This window comes from Rissa tridactyla, chromosome 4, assembly GCF_028500815.1.
Source record: "Rissa tridactyla isolate bRisTri1 chromosome 4, bRisTri1.patW.cur.20221130, whole genome shotgun sequence".
Lineage (NCBI taxonomy): Eukaryota > Metazoa > Chordata > Aves > Charadriiformes > Laridae > Rissa > Rissa tridactyla.
In genome coordinates this window covers 22,060,940-22,078,764 of record NC_071469.1, presented here as the reverse complement: position 1 = coordinate 22,078,764, position 17,825 = coordinate 22,060,940, and the positions used below count along the sequence as shown (strand labels likewise).

The 17,825-nt window shown below is 36.1% G+C and overlaps 1 protein-coding gene across 7 annotated transcripts in view; it reads right to left on the bottom strand.

The window, feature by feature from the left end:
• TTC7B (tetratricopeptide repeat domain 7B) overlaps positions 1 to 17,825 on the bottom strand; it is a 152,415-nt gene that overhangs the window by 44,271 nt on the left and 90,319 nt on the right. For 5 of the 7 annotated variants that reach the window (XM_054198198.1, XM_054198200.1, XM_054198201.1 and 2 more), the window contains 3 exons: positions 11,169 to 11,285; positions 6,797 to 6,894; positions 3,134 to 3,298 (listed from right to left, as the gene is read on the bottom strand). In XM_054198198.1, coding sequence (XP_054054173.1) covers positions 3,134 to 3,298; positions 6,797 to 6,894; positions 11,169 to 11,285 — 380 coding nt within the window. Of the gene's footprint in view, positions 1 to 1,297; positions 1,349 to 1,611; positions 1,629 to 3,133; positions 3,299 to 6,796; positions 6,895 to 11,168; positions 11,286 to 17,825 lie in introns of all 7 variants that reach the window. The other 2 variants (XM_054198205.1, XM_054198202.1) reach the window with 2 other exon arrangements.

Below are 17,825 nucleotides of genomic sequence, written 5' to 3'. Positions count from 1 at the left end.
TGCTATGTTCATCAAATTTTCCTTCTGAAAAATGGGTAAAAGAATGGACTGTCATCCTTCATAAAACACGTTCATATTTACTAACTGACAAAGCCACTATAACAGGATTTCTTTTTATACCATAAAACAGTATATTACTAAAAAGTTTCACATTCATCATGTTTTCAATCAATGTTTCAACATTTACGTAAAGAAAAAACTGCTTTAGCAGCAATGCTCATGCAGGAGAAAAGAGAAGTCCCACGACTTTCAACTTCACATGCACACAAAGCTGGCAGTAAGAACGTTAGTGGTGTGACATGCAGAGAACTGTGCTAAACAAAGCAATCACATGATACAAAGAGGCAGCACCTTCTGCAGGACTGATACATCACCATTTGGTGAGACAGACTGCTAGGTTTAGCAAAAATTAACAATTTTTCCTGTAAAAGTAATCGTCCGAGACACCTTTCACAATCACAAATTACAAAGCTAGCTTATCTTTTGGTACGAAACTATGCATATTAGTAGTCAGGTATGGACAGCACCATTTATAGAGCATCCTCTCAGCTCACTGAAAAAGATTTTCCATGCTTGGTCACTGCCAAACATACTGTTTTATGTATCTTCTTACTTTTCTCTCCTCCACCAAATTGGTCTCCTGTACTATGTCATAAAAAGTAAAGTAATAAATGAAAAACAATCCCATAATTTACTGTTCAAGGCTAAACATACAGCTTTATAACGTAACTAGTTAGAGAAAAAGAGCATTATTTCATATCCTGGTCAAAGCAGCAGTTATTTTTATTGATCTATATTCTTCATTCTCTCTTATTTAGCTTATTTAGGTCATTTCAATATTTTAAAGCGTACTCTCTTAAGACATTTGTTCTACAAGCAAAATCTTGTGCCACAAGAGAAAGCAGTAGTTTACTGTGACTCGTGACAGCAGTTGTAACGTTGCATTCTGGACCAACGTACTCCTTAGGAACAGCAGTGTCATAAAATCTTCTCTAATACAACATATTGGCAGCTGGCCATTACGTTATGCAAGACCTTCTTAATATACCTTTATTTGCAGTCCTCTAGAAATGAATACTGCCTCTTTAATTATTAAATGCAAGTGTTAGTTGAGTGCATTCAGATCTCGTAAGATTACAGCCCTTGGGGTGACTGAATGGGCAAAGAGCATCAGCCTTGCTGTACACACTGTCTAACTTCCACTACTGATGGACAAAACATGTACGTTTTGTGGTAAAGGAAAAGGTGATTTAAGTCCTTAAGAAATTAATAGAACTGCACAGTGAATACTACTTACAAACTGAAAAAAGGGAGTAAAAACCATGAAAGTAAGCATCTGATGGATTGCCTTTGAACAGATCAAACCACACATTAAAATCCAAAGTAAGGAGAAAAAAATAATTATATATATATAAAAACCAAGAACTCCAAGAAAGCCAGAGGATTTCTGATAATCTTCAAACTGTAAATCAGGTTTACAGGGTTTCAAAAGACAAAAAAATTAAATAAGAAGATTACTGAAGATCACTGATAAATATTTTCATAGAGCTTTTGCTACACCTCTAAAATCATGTTCCTTTTCAAAAGAAATTGGAAGTAAATTAATAATACAAAGTGCCTTTTCTTTCCTTCACAAGAAAAAAACCTGAACTGAGTAAGATATGGAACATGAGATTTTCAGCCCTGGTAACTATACTAACATGCTATAAGCATCCAGGCAAACTTCTACTTACTCAAAGATAGAGCGCTTTAACTTTCATTAATTATTTACACTATACAAAGGACTTCAATATCTGAGGTTTTTTCATGGTTCCACTACTTCTCATGTATATGGTGGAAGCGCCTTTCCCTGAGGATACAGTAGCTTGGAAATGGTACATAATGGAATCCGTGCTTGGACTTCTGCATTCTTTCAGTTTGCCTTCATTCTTGAGTGGGCTCTTATTAACTTGTAACTCTGCAAAGAACAAGTCATTTAATGCTAACTGGGATGTACTGTTTATATAGTAGGTCTGAGCAAGTTCAACTGAACAACACCCAAACCTGTAATAGCAATGAATCAGCCATTCAAATGCTTCTAGAAGAAAGTCAAACTTCAACTAGTTAAACTTGGGTAGGGCACAGATTTCCTGGAGTCTAAAGGAAGTGCTTTCCTTAATTTCCAGTTCATAGGCTTACATAGGAGCTACTGTTTTCAAAACTCTAGTCTTATGTCAGCTATTTTAAGAAGTGAATTTTTGTAATACTTATTTTCTACATTTTGTTAGGAATTAACACTTTTGACACAATATCAGTTAAAGGCTAGGTGTCAAAAATGAATTTCTTAAGATTGGATTATAGTAAACGCAGTGACAAAGACAGCACTATGCATAAAGCTATGAATGAAGGACATTTTAGGAGAAATGAAAAGGAGTTAAAAAGAAATGGCTGGAAAATTACGTTGGTTTTACCCTGCCACCGGAGCTACTCTGGCAGCATTACTGTACAGTTTGTATTCAAGCAACACGGGGAATGATCTTACAGCGTGTTTAAATTGGCATCATTTCAATGAAGAGAACGGCTCGACTGGAAACAGCACAATGCTGATTTTCACTGCTCTAGTGCCTTGGAATCATTCCAAGATGCCCTACCTGCAATATGAAAATATACACTGATATTTAGGCAATTTCTTCTTTCGTGTGATTTTTCAGGGAAGGTTTTGGATGCAATTAACTAAGGCTTTCTGAAATTACGCCAATAAAAACTGTGCAGATAAGAAGGAAATTCCATGGAAAGGAGAGTCTTGTTAGGCAACAGATGCCAGCAATGGAAATAATTTACAGCAGTAAATGCTACGAAGCAGTCTTGACCAATAACCTCTTTGACAAAACACCTGTCATTTTTTGTAACAATCATGAGAACGGAGCATTAAATATATCTGTAACTTTACCTCTTTTGGGATCAATAAAAGAGTTCAGTCTGACAAAACTCTTAAAACCCGTTCAGCATTTAGTGAAGTGCATCTAAAAGGCCAGATTTCACTGACGCTCTGTTGAAACTTAAACTGTTTAAACACGGTTTATCAGTTATGAAGATTATCAGAAAAAATACAACAAAAACTAACACGCCCATCAGGAATAGAAAACCAATTTACAGCGAGGAGGTGTACAGGGCTCAGGAACTTGGTCACAGTATGGAGAGGCTGCATGGGGCCAGACAAAGGTATCTGGTTTAGGATGAGGATGAGGAAGATGAGAAGATACAAACAGTTGGAGAGGAGATTCTGTTCTTGAGAGAGAAGATGAGGAAGTATCAGAGGCTAAAAAGCGAAACAAAGAGAATGATAAGGGTGTGGGGGGGCGGGAAAGAAAAAAAGATCCAAGAACAGGGTTTAATGGACTCGTGGATGCCAAAAAATGCAAAGCATTTATTTCACCATTCAGTAAGATGGAAATGGCTTCTACATAAAATAAGTATCACTTCTGAAAGCAACATTAAAAAAAAAAACACCACAAAACCTTTTACTCTTATGTACTCTCCTTCCATACTAAACTAGATTGAAAAGGCAAGTAAAAGATTTTTTTCCCTATGTTCTAATCCATAAATTTGTAAAATATATTTAAGGAAAAATGAAGACCAATGTTTAAAACTCAGCTACTATTGTTTCTTCCTAAGATAAACTCAGTGGACTGCAACCACCAATATGCAACAAACTGAATAATCTGTTTTTAAAAAAGATTGAATGCAACTTACCTTAACCAAAACAGACAACTGAGTCTCAAGTGATTTGCATATGCATATCTATCTATGGATAGGAAATGTGCCTGCCGTCCTGTGAGATTTTACTTCAGTGATTGATTCATCAAAACTTTCTTTTTTTCCCTCCCTATTTATTTCCTTCATCAATACATACAAATATGGGTGCACACGACTCATGGCAAACCAGCTGAAACAGAGGGCAAACTTCAAGTAGGTTTGCCACTATTATTGATCAGGGCATTAGACTTAACAGTCTAGCCTTGTTAGACATCCACAATGCACTTTTTTTATACTACAAATGTCGCACAAATTTAAACTTGAATCATTTAATCATTTCTGATTATGGGATTGGTAAGAGCGCCGTATAAAACTGTTTTTTAAACTTTTTTTTTCCCCCAAATTTCAACTTCTGCTTAATTGATACATCTGAGGAAAAAAAAAAAAAAAATCTTTTACACCCATTACAGCTAGATATATTTTTTTAAAGGATTTTAAAATTCAAATTGCAAGTGCATAAGACTTCAGATTTGAATTTTAGCTCTCATTTCTTGGTACTCAGATTGGCCAAACTCAGACTAGACAGGCAAAGGGGATTATCATCATAGATGGCACGCAAAGTTAGGAAGAGGAAAGTTTCCAATTGTTCATGTGTATACACACACATAAACACACACATGGCAGCATGATACTGTATAAAGAGGAGGGGAGCAAACATTTCTGTCCTAAGAGGATTTTCCGCAATACCTTTCCCTCATGCTCCTATTTTAACATTTGTTTACTTATTTAAATGTCAAATTCCTTCTGCGTTTCTAAACACTGGGGATCCACAGAGTTTGCAATTGAGCTCTTTCAGCCTATAAAGGTCTAACATCTCAACTGTCTATTGTTTCTATCAGCTACCTTTTGTGAACGTTTTTTTTGACTGCCTGCTTAAAGTTTTTTCACTCAAACACTATGAAAAGCTTGACTTCTTTTATTCTTATGGCACCATAACCTTTTAATTTCTGCCAAATTTTTAGATAATTTACTGGATGAAGAATTTTGTCCAAAACTTGGATACGGAGATTTTATATGTATATTACTGTATAGATACAATAGCTAATAAAGCTCTAGTCCTTATCAGAATTTGAGTACTGGTATTAAAACAAGGTTTCTTCTGCTAAAATTAACAATTAAAAAACTCCAAACAAACAAAAACCAGCCCCAACCCTGCCAAAAAAAAAACCCAAACCAGAAAAAAAAAAGAGACCACCCCCAACCTATCCTCCACAATTACCTTTTATAAGAAAAATAATCAAAAAGGGACCCCATATTTTTAATTTCCCCTCTTGACCTCCTTGACAGCGGAGATTCAGAAAAAAACATAAATTGGAACTTATAGAAAAATCAGAATGTATGCATAGATCCTGTTTTACAACCAAGATATTGGCTGTAGGATTTGAATCTGGGGCAAGCTTCCTGAAAAGCTCACTGTTTTGGATGAGGGTTCATCTTTACTTAAAAGTGTTAAGGAATATGTCTTTAAGATCACCAATTCTTTATGCTCTCAAGTGTGGCATATATAAAATAGGATACCCCAAAGGTGCAGATCAAGAACTATGTGTCCCCATAAGAAGAAACAAACAAAACTCCAAAACTAACCACAAAAAAAACTTCCCCACCCCGCAACAAGCACTTTTTGAAGGCATAAAATAAATTATCTATGACTATCTATATACGTATATGAAACCTTTAAAATCTAGCTGTGTCATTAAAATGAAACAATGAGCTAGATTAAAATACAGAATGGTCTCTATAGAATGATATAATGTTATCTTATCTATTTTAATTATATGAATATAAGGCAACAGAAAATTCCACATTAGGAGCAGCAAGCTAAATTATGCCATACTTCAGCCCTTATCATATTGCAATTCTTTGAAATCAGGAGACCTGATCTTTGCAATCAAAACTGTTTGTCACTATAGCAAGCACAAAACACTTTCTATTTACTTACACGATTTCAAAACTGAGTGAACATTCAGTCCAAATTCAACGTTCACAAGTCAAATAACTACATTGGATTTTTCTCTACTGCACAATTCTGATATTAAACAAAGAGATACATTACACATTTCAATGTATCTGAATTTATGGGTCAGTGTGTTCTAATTCATAGACTGGCAAACTTTCCCATAAGCTGTTTGTGTCAAAGTGTGATTAAGCAGAATTTCACATCTGAAAGGTGCCAGGAAAAGCATGCTACAGTTTTGAGATAAAACCCAGGAAACAGAAAACTCTCAATATTTAGAATGCAAGTAACATGCTGTAAAAGTTTTTGGAACTAGCATCGTCATGATAATTCCTTCTTTAATTTTCACAAAATGCACGGCTCACCTGCTTTTTGGTTATATGACTTTTAAGGCATATCAGTTTGCATTGTGATAACTGAACACATTAAAATAGGCAAATTACATATTGTAAATATTTACTGACATGTAACAATCTTAGCTTTTATATAGTGCACCTCAGCATCATAATTTTTAGTATGTATATAAAAATATCACAGTATATATCATTTGTAATAAATAAATTTTGCTTATGTCAAAGCTATGTCTACAGTAAGCCAACTCACCCATGTAATTATATTTTAATATATATTAGAGATTTTAATTAATTAGCAATGTCGTCTTCAGGTTTTTTTAGGTTAAAAGTTTTCTGAAATTTTTCTGATTTAGCTTTTAAAAAGAAAACATGCAAATACCAAATGGACAGAAAAGCACAGGACTTTGGCAAATAGGCATGTTCAGCATACTAATTTTTAGCCCTTGCATAAGAAAATACCACTAAGCTCCGTAAGATCCATACTATAGGTATTTTAATTTACAGAGGATGTGGTCAGCAAGTACTTTATGAGTAAAAAAGAAAAAAGCTTATATTGCACAGTCTATTTCCACTTACATGACAATAATGAAAATATGATTTCATTTTGCAAAATAAAAAAAAAACAACCCTAATGCAAAAATCTAGCTATGGCCAGACCATTTTACCGATTTTATTGTTCAAATGCAGTTCTTACCTGTTTCGGGATCGCTGAAATCCGGTAATGTAATTGTATTAAGCTGTCGTCTATCAGCGATAGCTCTGTCTAACAGGCTGCTCCCACGTCCAGAATCACTGTAATGAAGTACAGAAATTGTAAGCTATTAAAATATAAAATTATATACTGAGATACAAGTTGCACGCTGCCCTCCTCCCACGAAAGTTCTTACTATAAAAGTTCTTGCTATGAACAGATTTAGTACCGAGCACCAGTAACCACTCACAGTGCATTAAGCCAGCTGCATTACAACAGAAGTAAGCTGAGCAAAACTAAATCCATATTTACTTCAGCAATTCTGTTTTCATAATTAATACAACCATGAAGGGAATACAGGCATTTAATTTGATTCATAGCTAAAAGCTTTACAGAAAGGATTTATTGTACCTTAAACTTTTATATAACACGAGGTACAGCTCTCACAGTAAGCTGAAATGGCAGATGTAAGTTTGAAAATCCACACTTTCCCAGGCTGAAGAGAAACACTGAACTCAGGACGTCTAATTTTAGGTAAAGATGTTCTAAAGATGCCATAACTACATTTCACGTAAAAAGGCATCACTTATCACTTTTACCTCTAGAGGTTTGGGGTTTGGTTTGTTGGTTTTTTTTGAGGGGGTGGGTTGTTTGTTTTTTTGCAGGGTGTTGGGGTTTTTTGCTTTCATACACACACATATACATATTATCTGCCTAATGTTGAATTTGATACTAACAGTGCAATAAGAACATTCTGAACACTTCCAACACTTCAGGAGCCTAGGCAGTAGCAGTGGTTTTCACTGATTGTTCATGTGGACAAATGCAGTTAATTTCTACATCAGTTGTAACTCAGTATCCGTCCCTCAGGCTTCTTGCTGATGTACTTGATGGAAAACCAATTGCTTCCAGAACTACTACTGAAGATTCAGCAGAAGAACAGGCACTGAAGGACTAAGCGCTCTTTCTCCTTAAGGTGAGGCGAGTATTGAGACAACACTGACAGAACAGAGTGAGGAAGCACATATGGGCACTCCTTCTTTAACATTCTATGGTAAGAGAATGGTAATTCTATGGTAATTCAGTAATTTCATTTTTAGGATTGTAAATGTGGTACTATTCACTATCAATTAATACTTTTTTTAAAAGCCTCATTTAAAAAAAAGCACCCCACAAACTTAAAAATAATTAAACTTTAAAGCAATTGGGCTGTTAGCCCAACTTAGCAGAGTGCACGTGTTTGTCTGATTCTCGTCAAAGAGAAAAAACTGTTCAAAATTCCTATCTTAAAGTAAAGCCTCAGGGACTGTAATGTAAACTTTAAGACTGGAATTCAGTACATCTTTCCATTTGCCTTAATTTTGAAAACCCCACCTTCCAAATTTGAACTAAGAGAAGGGCAAGAAGCCTTTCAGCATCTCTTTATAGTTGCACACTTCAAAAAACAGTGAAACAACTTCCTCTCTTTGTACAGCTGTTACTAAAAATGGTATAAATAAAATTTTGCATTACCCGAACACTATTGCATGACTGATTTCCTTACAAAATGATGCCATTATAGAAATCCACAGGAAACAGAAGGGAACTTTCTGGGACACACACTATCGGCTATAGTTGTTACATCAGTTGGTGCATATTTTCTGGTAACCGTTCTATTAATTACTTCCTCAATCCACAAGCACTGACGTGCCAAGTGTTGCTGACAAGGAGAGCCAGGCTTAGCATAAGTATCTTCTAAGCACTGGCGTTGTTGTTTGTTCTGTTTTCCTAATGAAAACTAAGAACTGGAAAAGAACTGAGCTGTTTTTTAATGATATTCAAGCAGCAGGTTGAAGACAAACATTTAAAGCTTCCAAGCCTTGCACCACAAAATAAGTTTTAAATTCATATTAACCATCTCGTGAGGAAGATGTTTGTATGCCGATTAAAGACAAAAGAAAATAGTTTTAAATTACCTGAACAAAGGGAAGGCAGTGTTGCATTTAGCCCTTACTTTGTGTGGCATATCTAGTTACACATAATTTATTTTCATTATTAAAAGATTATTGAGGACACTGAACCCAAGTTTACTCCACAAAATCTGATTAATTGCAAGAAGAAATATTTAACGTAAAACACAGCTTACAAAAAGTGAGTTCTTATCTCATTGGGAAAATGATACATCAAAATTGCTTCTCAGTCTAAATCAGAATAGAAAAAGATGTTTCAAATAAGCATAAAGGATATTTAAATCTTTGAAAAACAACATTCTAAAAAAGTTTCAAATGATTAAAAGATCTTTGATTATTGTCTTAAAGAACTATTAAAAGAAAGCTTCAGTTATTTCCAGTGGGACACATACTTTTCAAACAGTGCTTTTTAAAAAATTAAGTGTGTTAAAATTACAGAGGTTGGAAAATTTAAGTTTTCACAACAATCCTGCATCATCATTCTTCACTACATCTGGAGTACAGCTGGGTGAACAAAACTTCCCGGTCATATTTCGGGCCTGAGTGATAATCGTTATTCCAGTCAGGCAGATCTGGATGACCGTGATAAAATATGAAGGTATTCAGTCTGTAAATGTCACACGGGCCACCCAAAGAAAGGTTACAGCTTGGTATCCATATTCACTGTTTGATATAACTCTGAATATGTGATTCGTGAAACCTGTCCCCTTCCATCATGACACTTATCCACAGCTCCTGTCTATTCCATTCCTAATTTGATTTTAATTTATTACCATAAACCAGAACTTCAAGAAAAGCTTTAAATGTCAAGATAAAAAGCAGTAAAAGCTATTGGATGCAAAGTAGTCCGTGTTAATTTTTCCACTTAGGTGTTCTTGAAGGAGAACAGTGACCTGAGAGTCAGCAAACATTGCTGTTCGAAGCTGACACAACCAAGAGTAAGTTTGCACAGTCACTGCTGATGTCTGAAGGAAGCATTACTTAATGTGTATTAATCATGGCACAGTAGCTCTTAGCACAACAACAACAAAGTAAAGACAAGCCATGATTAGGGCCCTGTTCTGTGCAGAGAATGTAACAGCAGAGACAGAAGGTGAAAAGTTGTGCTGGAGTACACACAAAGCTTGACTGAAATTAATCTTAAATAGAAATTGTAACTATTCTGCACAGCACAGCATCCTGACAGTAAACTCTTAACCTCCCTCCCCATACGCACAGCCAGCCAATTAAAATAAACCATCACCCACTAAATTAGAAGAGGAATTGTCTCACAGGTCCCTGCTGCTAGTTCAATGAGTACGAGTTGAAAATAATTCATCTCAAATGTTCCTGGTTGCTGATGTACTTGCCTTCTATAATCCCTGGGCCCTGCTCCACAGCACAGTATTGGAGTCTCTCTCCATGTGCTGTGATTGACTCGGGTTCCTTCTCAGACTTTTCTTGCCACGCTTTCCAAACTTTCCTGCTCTGAACTGCTCACTAGCTCGCTAAGGGGAGAATCAATTTTCCTTCTTTGGCCATTATGCCAACTCTTTCAACCTTCTCTAAAGAGATGCATGTGTTTACATAACCGAGATCAAACAAAGAGCAAAAGCTGACCGATAACGTTCACCACGCTGCTATACAAGTATCTGATGCCACCTGGTACAAAGCTCTTCTGCTGCAGTAGCTCTTCTCCAGAAAACGTCAACCCTTCAAACAACCAGATAGCAGGAAATTCTGCGTGTCCTCCTCTCCAGGTACTTGATCAATATGTTGATTAGTACCAGCATGGATTTCTGCAAAGTGGCCTTCCCATTTAATTTCACAGCTTATCTAAATATACATGGCAAAAGACCTTCTCAGGAGCATTTTGGAAACACAAATAGGATTATATCAACTTATTCAAACACTTGCTAATGCCTTTGAAGAACATAAATAGGTTCATAAGTAAGACCTCCCTTTAAAAAAAAGCCATGCTGACTTTGCAAGCACATCATATTTATCCATGTGACCTCTGATGTTTCTGTAGTCTTAATTGTCTAGTCCTCCTTCATTTTATTTAGTGAAAGTCCTTGAACTAAGTTTCCACTACAGTAATCTCTCTGCTAGCCAATATAAAAGGTTCTATAACCCAGAACAGGGAAAAAAGTCAAGACAATACCAGTACATTGAGCTCCATCAAGGAGAATGGCAGAGTTACCCAATCTCTGTGATCAGTCCTCGTCGCTGCAGAGTTCTTTAGCTTTGGTGTACTTCACAGAACTGCGGCTAGCTTCTGTGCGTCCATCAACTGGTATCTTTGCACTTCAGTCTCCAGATTCCCAGAGGATGAGTTTGTTCATACGAAATACCAGACCAGGTAAAAGCAGGACTGCTGACCTAATATTGCTATAAAAGGCTACTGAGCAAGGTACTGCGCAGCCTAGAATTCTATAGCATCTTACCTTGGGTTAGTGAGATTATAGCAGGATTTCCAAATCTGGAGCATGTGTTTACATGTAAGGAGTGCTTCATCAGGGCCTCTGCACAGGGACTCCAATTTGACTTTTGTAAACAGTAATCTAGTGAAAAGGGAAAGGAAAATAAAAAACAAAAGAGATTCCAATTCAAGCAAACCGTTTTTAAAGATAGCCAACTTCAACACCAAACTGGAGAAAACATAACTTCAAAGACATTGTTAATTTAAATAATTGTTTCATGAAGTAATTACAATGAAGTCAAATATCTAACGTCAAAATAATGGTGCTTTTACAAGATGACCTTTTCAACTGGACAGAAACAATAGTTGTCAGGATTTTTAAAGTTTTTTTTAAAAAAAGTTAAGCAAGACAATATAGCTTAGTGAAATTACCATGACGACTAAAAACAGTACTTCATACATCGAAGAGAAGAGACATCTTCACTAAAGAAAATCTTTACCACTTTTATGAGAAAGAAAAGTATTTTCCATTAACTGGCTCAGATGATAGTTGTCTAGCATGTAACCCACAAAAGAAAACAATTCAGTACTCATGCAACTTACTCCCCTATACCATCAACTTCTATTACAGGAAATGGAAGAGGCTACACTGAAAAAGAAACCACTAGACCAGACAGATTAATGGGAGGTGGTTGGCACTGGTAAGGTCAACAAGAAAATGTGGCTCCACTCCATATTATGTTGCCATCAGCAGGTATTAAAAGTGATGTTTGACTTGAATATTGAACACTTGGAACATGTACAAGTGACAACCTGAAGAAAGCCATCAGTCATCAAATACGCAGCAAGCTATTCATAATGGAAGCAAATACGTTTGTCACTAGAAATTAATTCTGATTGCAAAGTTGATGTTTCTAATGGCACCAAGACAAATAAAGCACATAGCCTCATAAGATGATGCCTGCGTATTGCTTTTACATTCCATGTATCAGTAGAAGGTTCTCCACAGAGATTAACTTTAGACACCTTCCTGGATAATTAAAGACTATAAAGGCAATATGACAATAAAGGTGCTAGTCAATTGGTATGCACATTTATAGGAGTCACAGCATCTGGGAGCAGATAATACGCTGGGGAAATTACTAATTTAAAAACAATTTTAAATAAATTGCAAGATAAAAGAGCACAAAGGAGGAGGAGAGGATACATATAAAACTGCTAGCCTACTTTCTGTTTTTAAACCCAGGTGTGTTTTGGCATTTTATTCCAGTGCAACCTTAATCATCTTAAGTGAAAAATTTATATGATTGGTCATATGGTTTGTGTGGGAAGGCTGAGAAGGGTGTAGAAAGTGGGCATGTGTGAAATCTCAGAACTTTCTTATCCCAAATACAAACTTCGAGGCTGCTAATCGTAACTGCAAACTGCCAGAGGGTTTTCTCAAGAATAAGAAATGACATGAAGCGCCTCAGCAAGTTACAGCACCTAAAGCTTTAGTGTTGCACTGAACGTCCTTTGCAGAAACTACCCAGCATGTCAATCTAAAAATGAATCATGCTACCTTAATTGTACAATGTGTGTTTTGGTGGGACCGAGGAGGAAACGAAACGCAGGTCGCCGAGTTAGTTTAAGAGAATGAGTACCTGTGGATAAGCAAGGTAAATAAGGTCATATGGAGTCTAACCTTATGTTTTGTAGGAATGCAGAACAGAAGTATCAGTTACACTAGTTTAGCTTTCTTCCTATCAGTAAACTGGATTTGAGGATACAGGGAACTATATACACAATTTAAAGCCGTATTTAATTTGGCAGAGCAGTCCTCTCTAGATATTTAACTGTGACTGTATCACTGGAAGAAAAAATATCCAGGTCTGTCTATCATTTTACTTGAGAGAAGGAAAAATGACAAGTAACATCCTCCTTCCCTCACACTACTACACCTATTCTACCCTTAACACATGGCACACACACCCCCTGCCAAACAACAAGACCTAGGGATCAAAACCCAAACCCCAAATCACAAGGATCTATCTCATACAATCCTGTTCCTCTTTCTCTGTATGTAAAAAGAAGAGAGTAATTTTTACAGTTTGAAGAGCCTATAGAAGTTCAGCTTTTTAAAATTTGTGATCATAAAGCACTTCACAAATGTCAGGGAACGTAATATATTCAGCAGCACTGAATTTGCAAGTCATTCTAGAAAGAAGATAATCATAATCACAGTATCCCAGAATGATATTATAATCATGATATATACCTTATTATGTACAGTTTACAGATAGACTGAATTGACACTAACAGCCTTCAAGCATTTAAGACTTTCAGGAATTCTGTAGCAAAGAGAAGGCACAGCGTCAGTAAATCACTAAGATTCAGCATGTAAAAGCTAAAAGAAAAATTGAGCAGGAGATAGAAAGGGAGGGGATTTGGTTATTAAGAAATTAGTTAAACACATGTACAAAGTAGCAGGAGTCTGTGCAACAAAAATGTAAGAACCTGGACTACTACTGGTGGATTCAGGGGCAAGATAGCAGAAATATACTTGTAAGAATTAAAGCAACAGATCAGAATTTGACGCTTTTGGATGCACTTGGTATACATATAACATCATCCCTGTTTCTTATGCATTATGGCAATCAAGGGGACTGGATAGTTGCAGGTTTCCCAAAATACAAACAATGTTAAACAAAGTATGATGGAAAAATGAAAAATGTTCATAATTCTACTAAAGAAAGGCTAGGCAATTGTATCTAATGGGGGAAAAAAGAAAAGTACACTTGCGTGGGATTATCCACACTAAACCAAAAATAATCTTTTGAATAGAAAAGGTTGCATTCATAAAGTCACACAGAGCAGTTTCCCTGCGTCCAAGAAATATTTTGATGATAAATCACAAAATAACTAAGACACTTCAGAAAACTGAGATGGGATGTTAAATAACAAAATGAAAACCTGTCAACTAAACCCTTACTTGATAAATGGGGGAAGGAAGGGGAGAAAGAGGAAGGAGGCAAAGGGCAGGAGAAACACCATGTAACAAACGGGTCTTTCAAATTAACTTAATTCTTTCAAGTTCCCCTGAACATGAAAGGTACGAGTTGATAACAAGGTACAAGCTGGAGGTACGAGTTGATAACAAGATAAACAAGCAGTTCAGGGACAAGTATCATCAGGAAGGTTTTAGAAGCCATGAAGTAGATCATCTGAAAAAGGATTTTCTGAAAGGTAAGCTTCAAGCATCTGTGGAAACAACTCTTCTGGAATACAGCCTGCATTACTGAGACAGAGAATTTTAAACTTTACAGGGATGTTTTCACACCCATTTTGAATACGCTATTAAAAATGGTGAAGAATGGATAAAAGCTATCAAGAGATAGGATGATGAAAATCAAGCTGTACATTTTACGAGTATAACAAATTACCTGGTTGTGTCTGTTCATAAGAGTCAGAGGCTTAAATTACCGGCAAACGGCGCGGACCAAAACGTGACAGAGTAACCACAGCACGGGGGGACTGCACTCATGACTAAGAATGCGATTACTGAGGAACAGACAATATTTAAAATAGAAATGAAGAGCAGAACAATGGGTGTCAGCAACGTGTCAAACGGGAACAAATATAACAGATAACAAGAACAGAAATCCATCTGGGTCAAATCCTTTGGGGAAGACAAGTAGGTAAAACAGGTTCCGTTAAAGACATTAGACTAATGGGGCATTTGTTCCAGCATCAGATGCAGATCTTTAACGTTAGATAAAAATAAAGTGAATTGTATCATTTTAGGAGACTAATTACCCAGACACAAAATGGAGAACAAATCAAATTCTTAAGTGGAAGGGCTTAGTTATTCTTGGAGCTAATAGCTGATAAATTTATGAAATAGTTACTAAAGCAGCAAATGACTATTACTTCAAGACTGTTCTCCCTAACTAACGAGGACAGTATAAAACAGCTGCTTGTAACCTAATCCATATATTACTGGATTTTTATTTAAATACAGAATGAGAAATACCAAACGGGATTATAACTCGATCTTTGAATTTCAGTGGCATACACCCAAATAATTTGATAGCGAAGGTTAGCAAAGATATCCAAGATACAGTAGAAGCCTTGCATTTAACACAAAGATGCTAAAATGTTTAAGGATACGCGTCTCAAGTTGAAGGGGTAAAACTCAATGTCTGACAAGCCAATCATTGATAACATTGTCCAAGGAAGACACCAGAAACACGCAGAGATCCTATCAAGAATAGGAGGGGGCAGAAAGGGGAGACAAGAGCACAGAAAGCTGCATCTTAGGTATATAGTGAAATGTAAAGCTAAACTAGACCTGAACAGAATATTATAAAAAAAAAAAGTTACAGTCTTTAAAGACTTTTTTGTATCTAAGTAGGAAAAAATTCATGAAAATGTGTATACTAGACAGGGGCAATGGGACAAAGATTAAGGATATTCAGGAATGAACTGCCAACGTCCACCATAATCCTTATCTATGTTGTCTCAGATATGAAAACAATGATAAATAGAGAATAGGAACACTTTAAAAATGATTAGTTAATGCAGTCAGAAATAATCCATTTCTCGGAATTATGGAAAAAGTGACACATAAGATTGTCCTTTCTAAAGTAAAAACTTCAAAGAAAATATCGCTTCTGTACTGACTGGAGAACAGCAACTATATCACCAATGTTTTTTTTCCAAGAGGGAAGGCACAAACGAATATATACCATCTTAATAACATGTAAAAATTTATACAAAAATAGCATACCAAAAATGAAAGGAATATTAGAGTATCATTAACAACTAATATTGTTAATGGAAAAATGGGTTATAGTTCAAGTTTAATAAAGAGATTGTACCAAACAACCTGTGTAACAGTTATTCCAAACCAGAGCTCCCGAACAGCCAGGTTCATCAAGAGGAGGCAGCTGTGAAGAGGGCAGGTGTGATTCTGGAACGTACTCATTGGAGCAGAAAGAGAAAGAGGCAGTGCCACTGTACTATACCCCAGTGAGATCACATCTGGAATGTTATATGTAATTCTCATTATCATAGTTTAAAAGACACACACGAGAACTTTCAAACTGGAGCAGCTGCAGAGAAAGGCTGCGAGGGTGATCAGCTGACTGGAGACTGTAGAGTATGAAAAATACTTCATTTAGTCAGGCTAGCAAAAAAAAAAAAAGCCAAGAAGAGGTACAGATTCTATCTATAAATACAGATGAGACAAGAACCATGAAGAGAAAAGAATATTTTATCTAGAGGATAATGTCTCCAACAAAAAGTAATATATATAAAGGCCATACAGATTATTAAAACATAAAGGGTGGAAATTATGTCTCAAGATTATAAATGAAACTGTAGAAATGACTGTTTCCTCACAGTTTTTTTGGATAGACTGCAGAAGAGGTGAAGCAATTAAACTAACTGTTCTTAAAATACAGATGGCAAGTTGATGAAAAGTATTACAGACAGAACAACTGTAATAAACGGAGCCTTGTGACTTCTGAGGTTCTTGCTATTGCTTTATTCCCTACTCAGTACAAGCTCATCTATGAGATCACGATCTGAAGCTTCCCCACCAGCCACCCAGTGTAATTTGTAGCATAGGTAAGACTTTGTGAATCTCCAAAATAAAACTGCTGTCTTAATTATGCCTCCTTCTCAGCCAGCCTGTTTCACTTTTTGAAATAAAATACCTAGACGCTACAACCACCAATTCCCTTCTATAGCAACACTCTTATAATGTTAGGAGATAAAGAGGAGTCAGTTTGTCCAATACCGGCTTAAGTTATTAAGGATATTTCTATTCTGTAGAATGAAGCAAAAATTCAAAGCAGTGAAGACCAAGCTCTGCTATGCGACAAGTAACACAATTAGTATTGAGAACTCTTAGTTCTTTCAGTAAACAAGTATTGCTCACCTTGGGTGTCCTTTTAAAACCAGCTGCTTCACTTTGGGGATCAAGTAAGCAATTTTCGCATCTTACTGTGCGCCTTACGAGCACACCAGCTTGGATCAGCCATAGCTGGATATCTGTATTCCACATGCTACTGCATGGAAGAGACCTGCCTTTCATTCCCCACTTCTTTTTTCAGATCTGCAGTATAATATGCTACCTATCATTCTTCCACCAGATATGCCTGTTAGAGCAGTGTCATTCAACGCAGCGGTCATCAGGAATCTCCCTAAAGTCCCTCAGACTAAGAAACCTTCTACAGCAAACTTTAAATTCCAACAGACTTTTTCTGAAGGGTCCGTATCCCCATATCCTGATCAAAACTGAACAAAATGCTCTATTTTCAGTTAAGATTGGGAGTAAATGTCATTATTATTCTCTTATTATATAAATCTTTACATTGTTTAGGGCTTGACAAACATAAGGAAGAGCTGTGCATAACACTGAAGGTACATGCTTCGAAAAATTAGTCCTTTAGCATAACACAGCAAAAGCCTTGCTGGGAATCCTTTAAGGACTCTTCTGTATGCAGTGAGGTCAATCTAAGCACACTCTGCACAACACTGAACACATATCTCACCTGAAGAAGCTAAAATTTAAAAGGATGCATCAAATCCTCTTGTTTACAATGCAGAATTAAAAATGCAACTACTTTTTGGTTTACGTTTAACCTACTTTGAGTAAACTTAGTAACTTACTGTTTTAAGAGAACCTTTTAAAGTA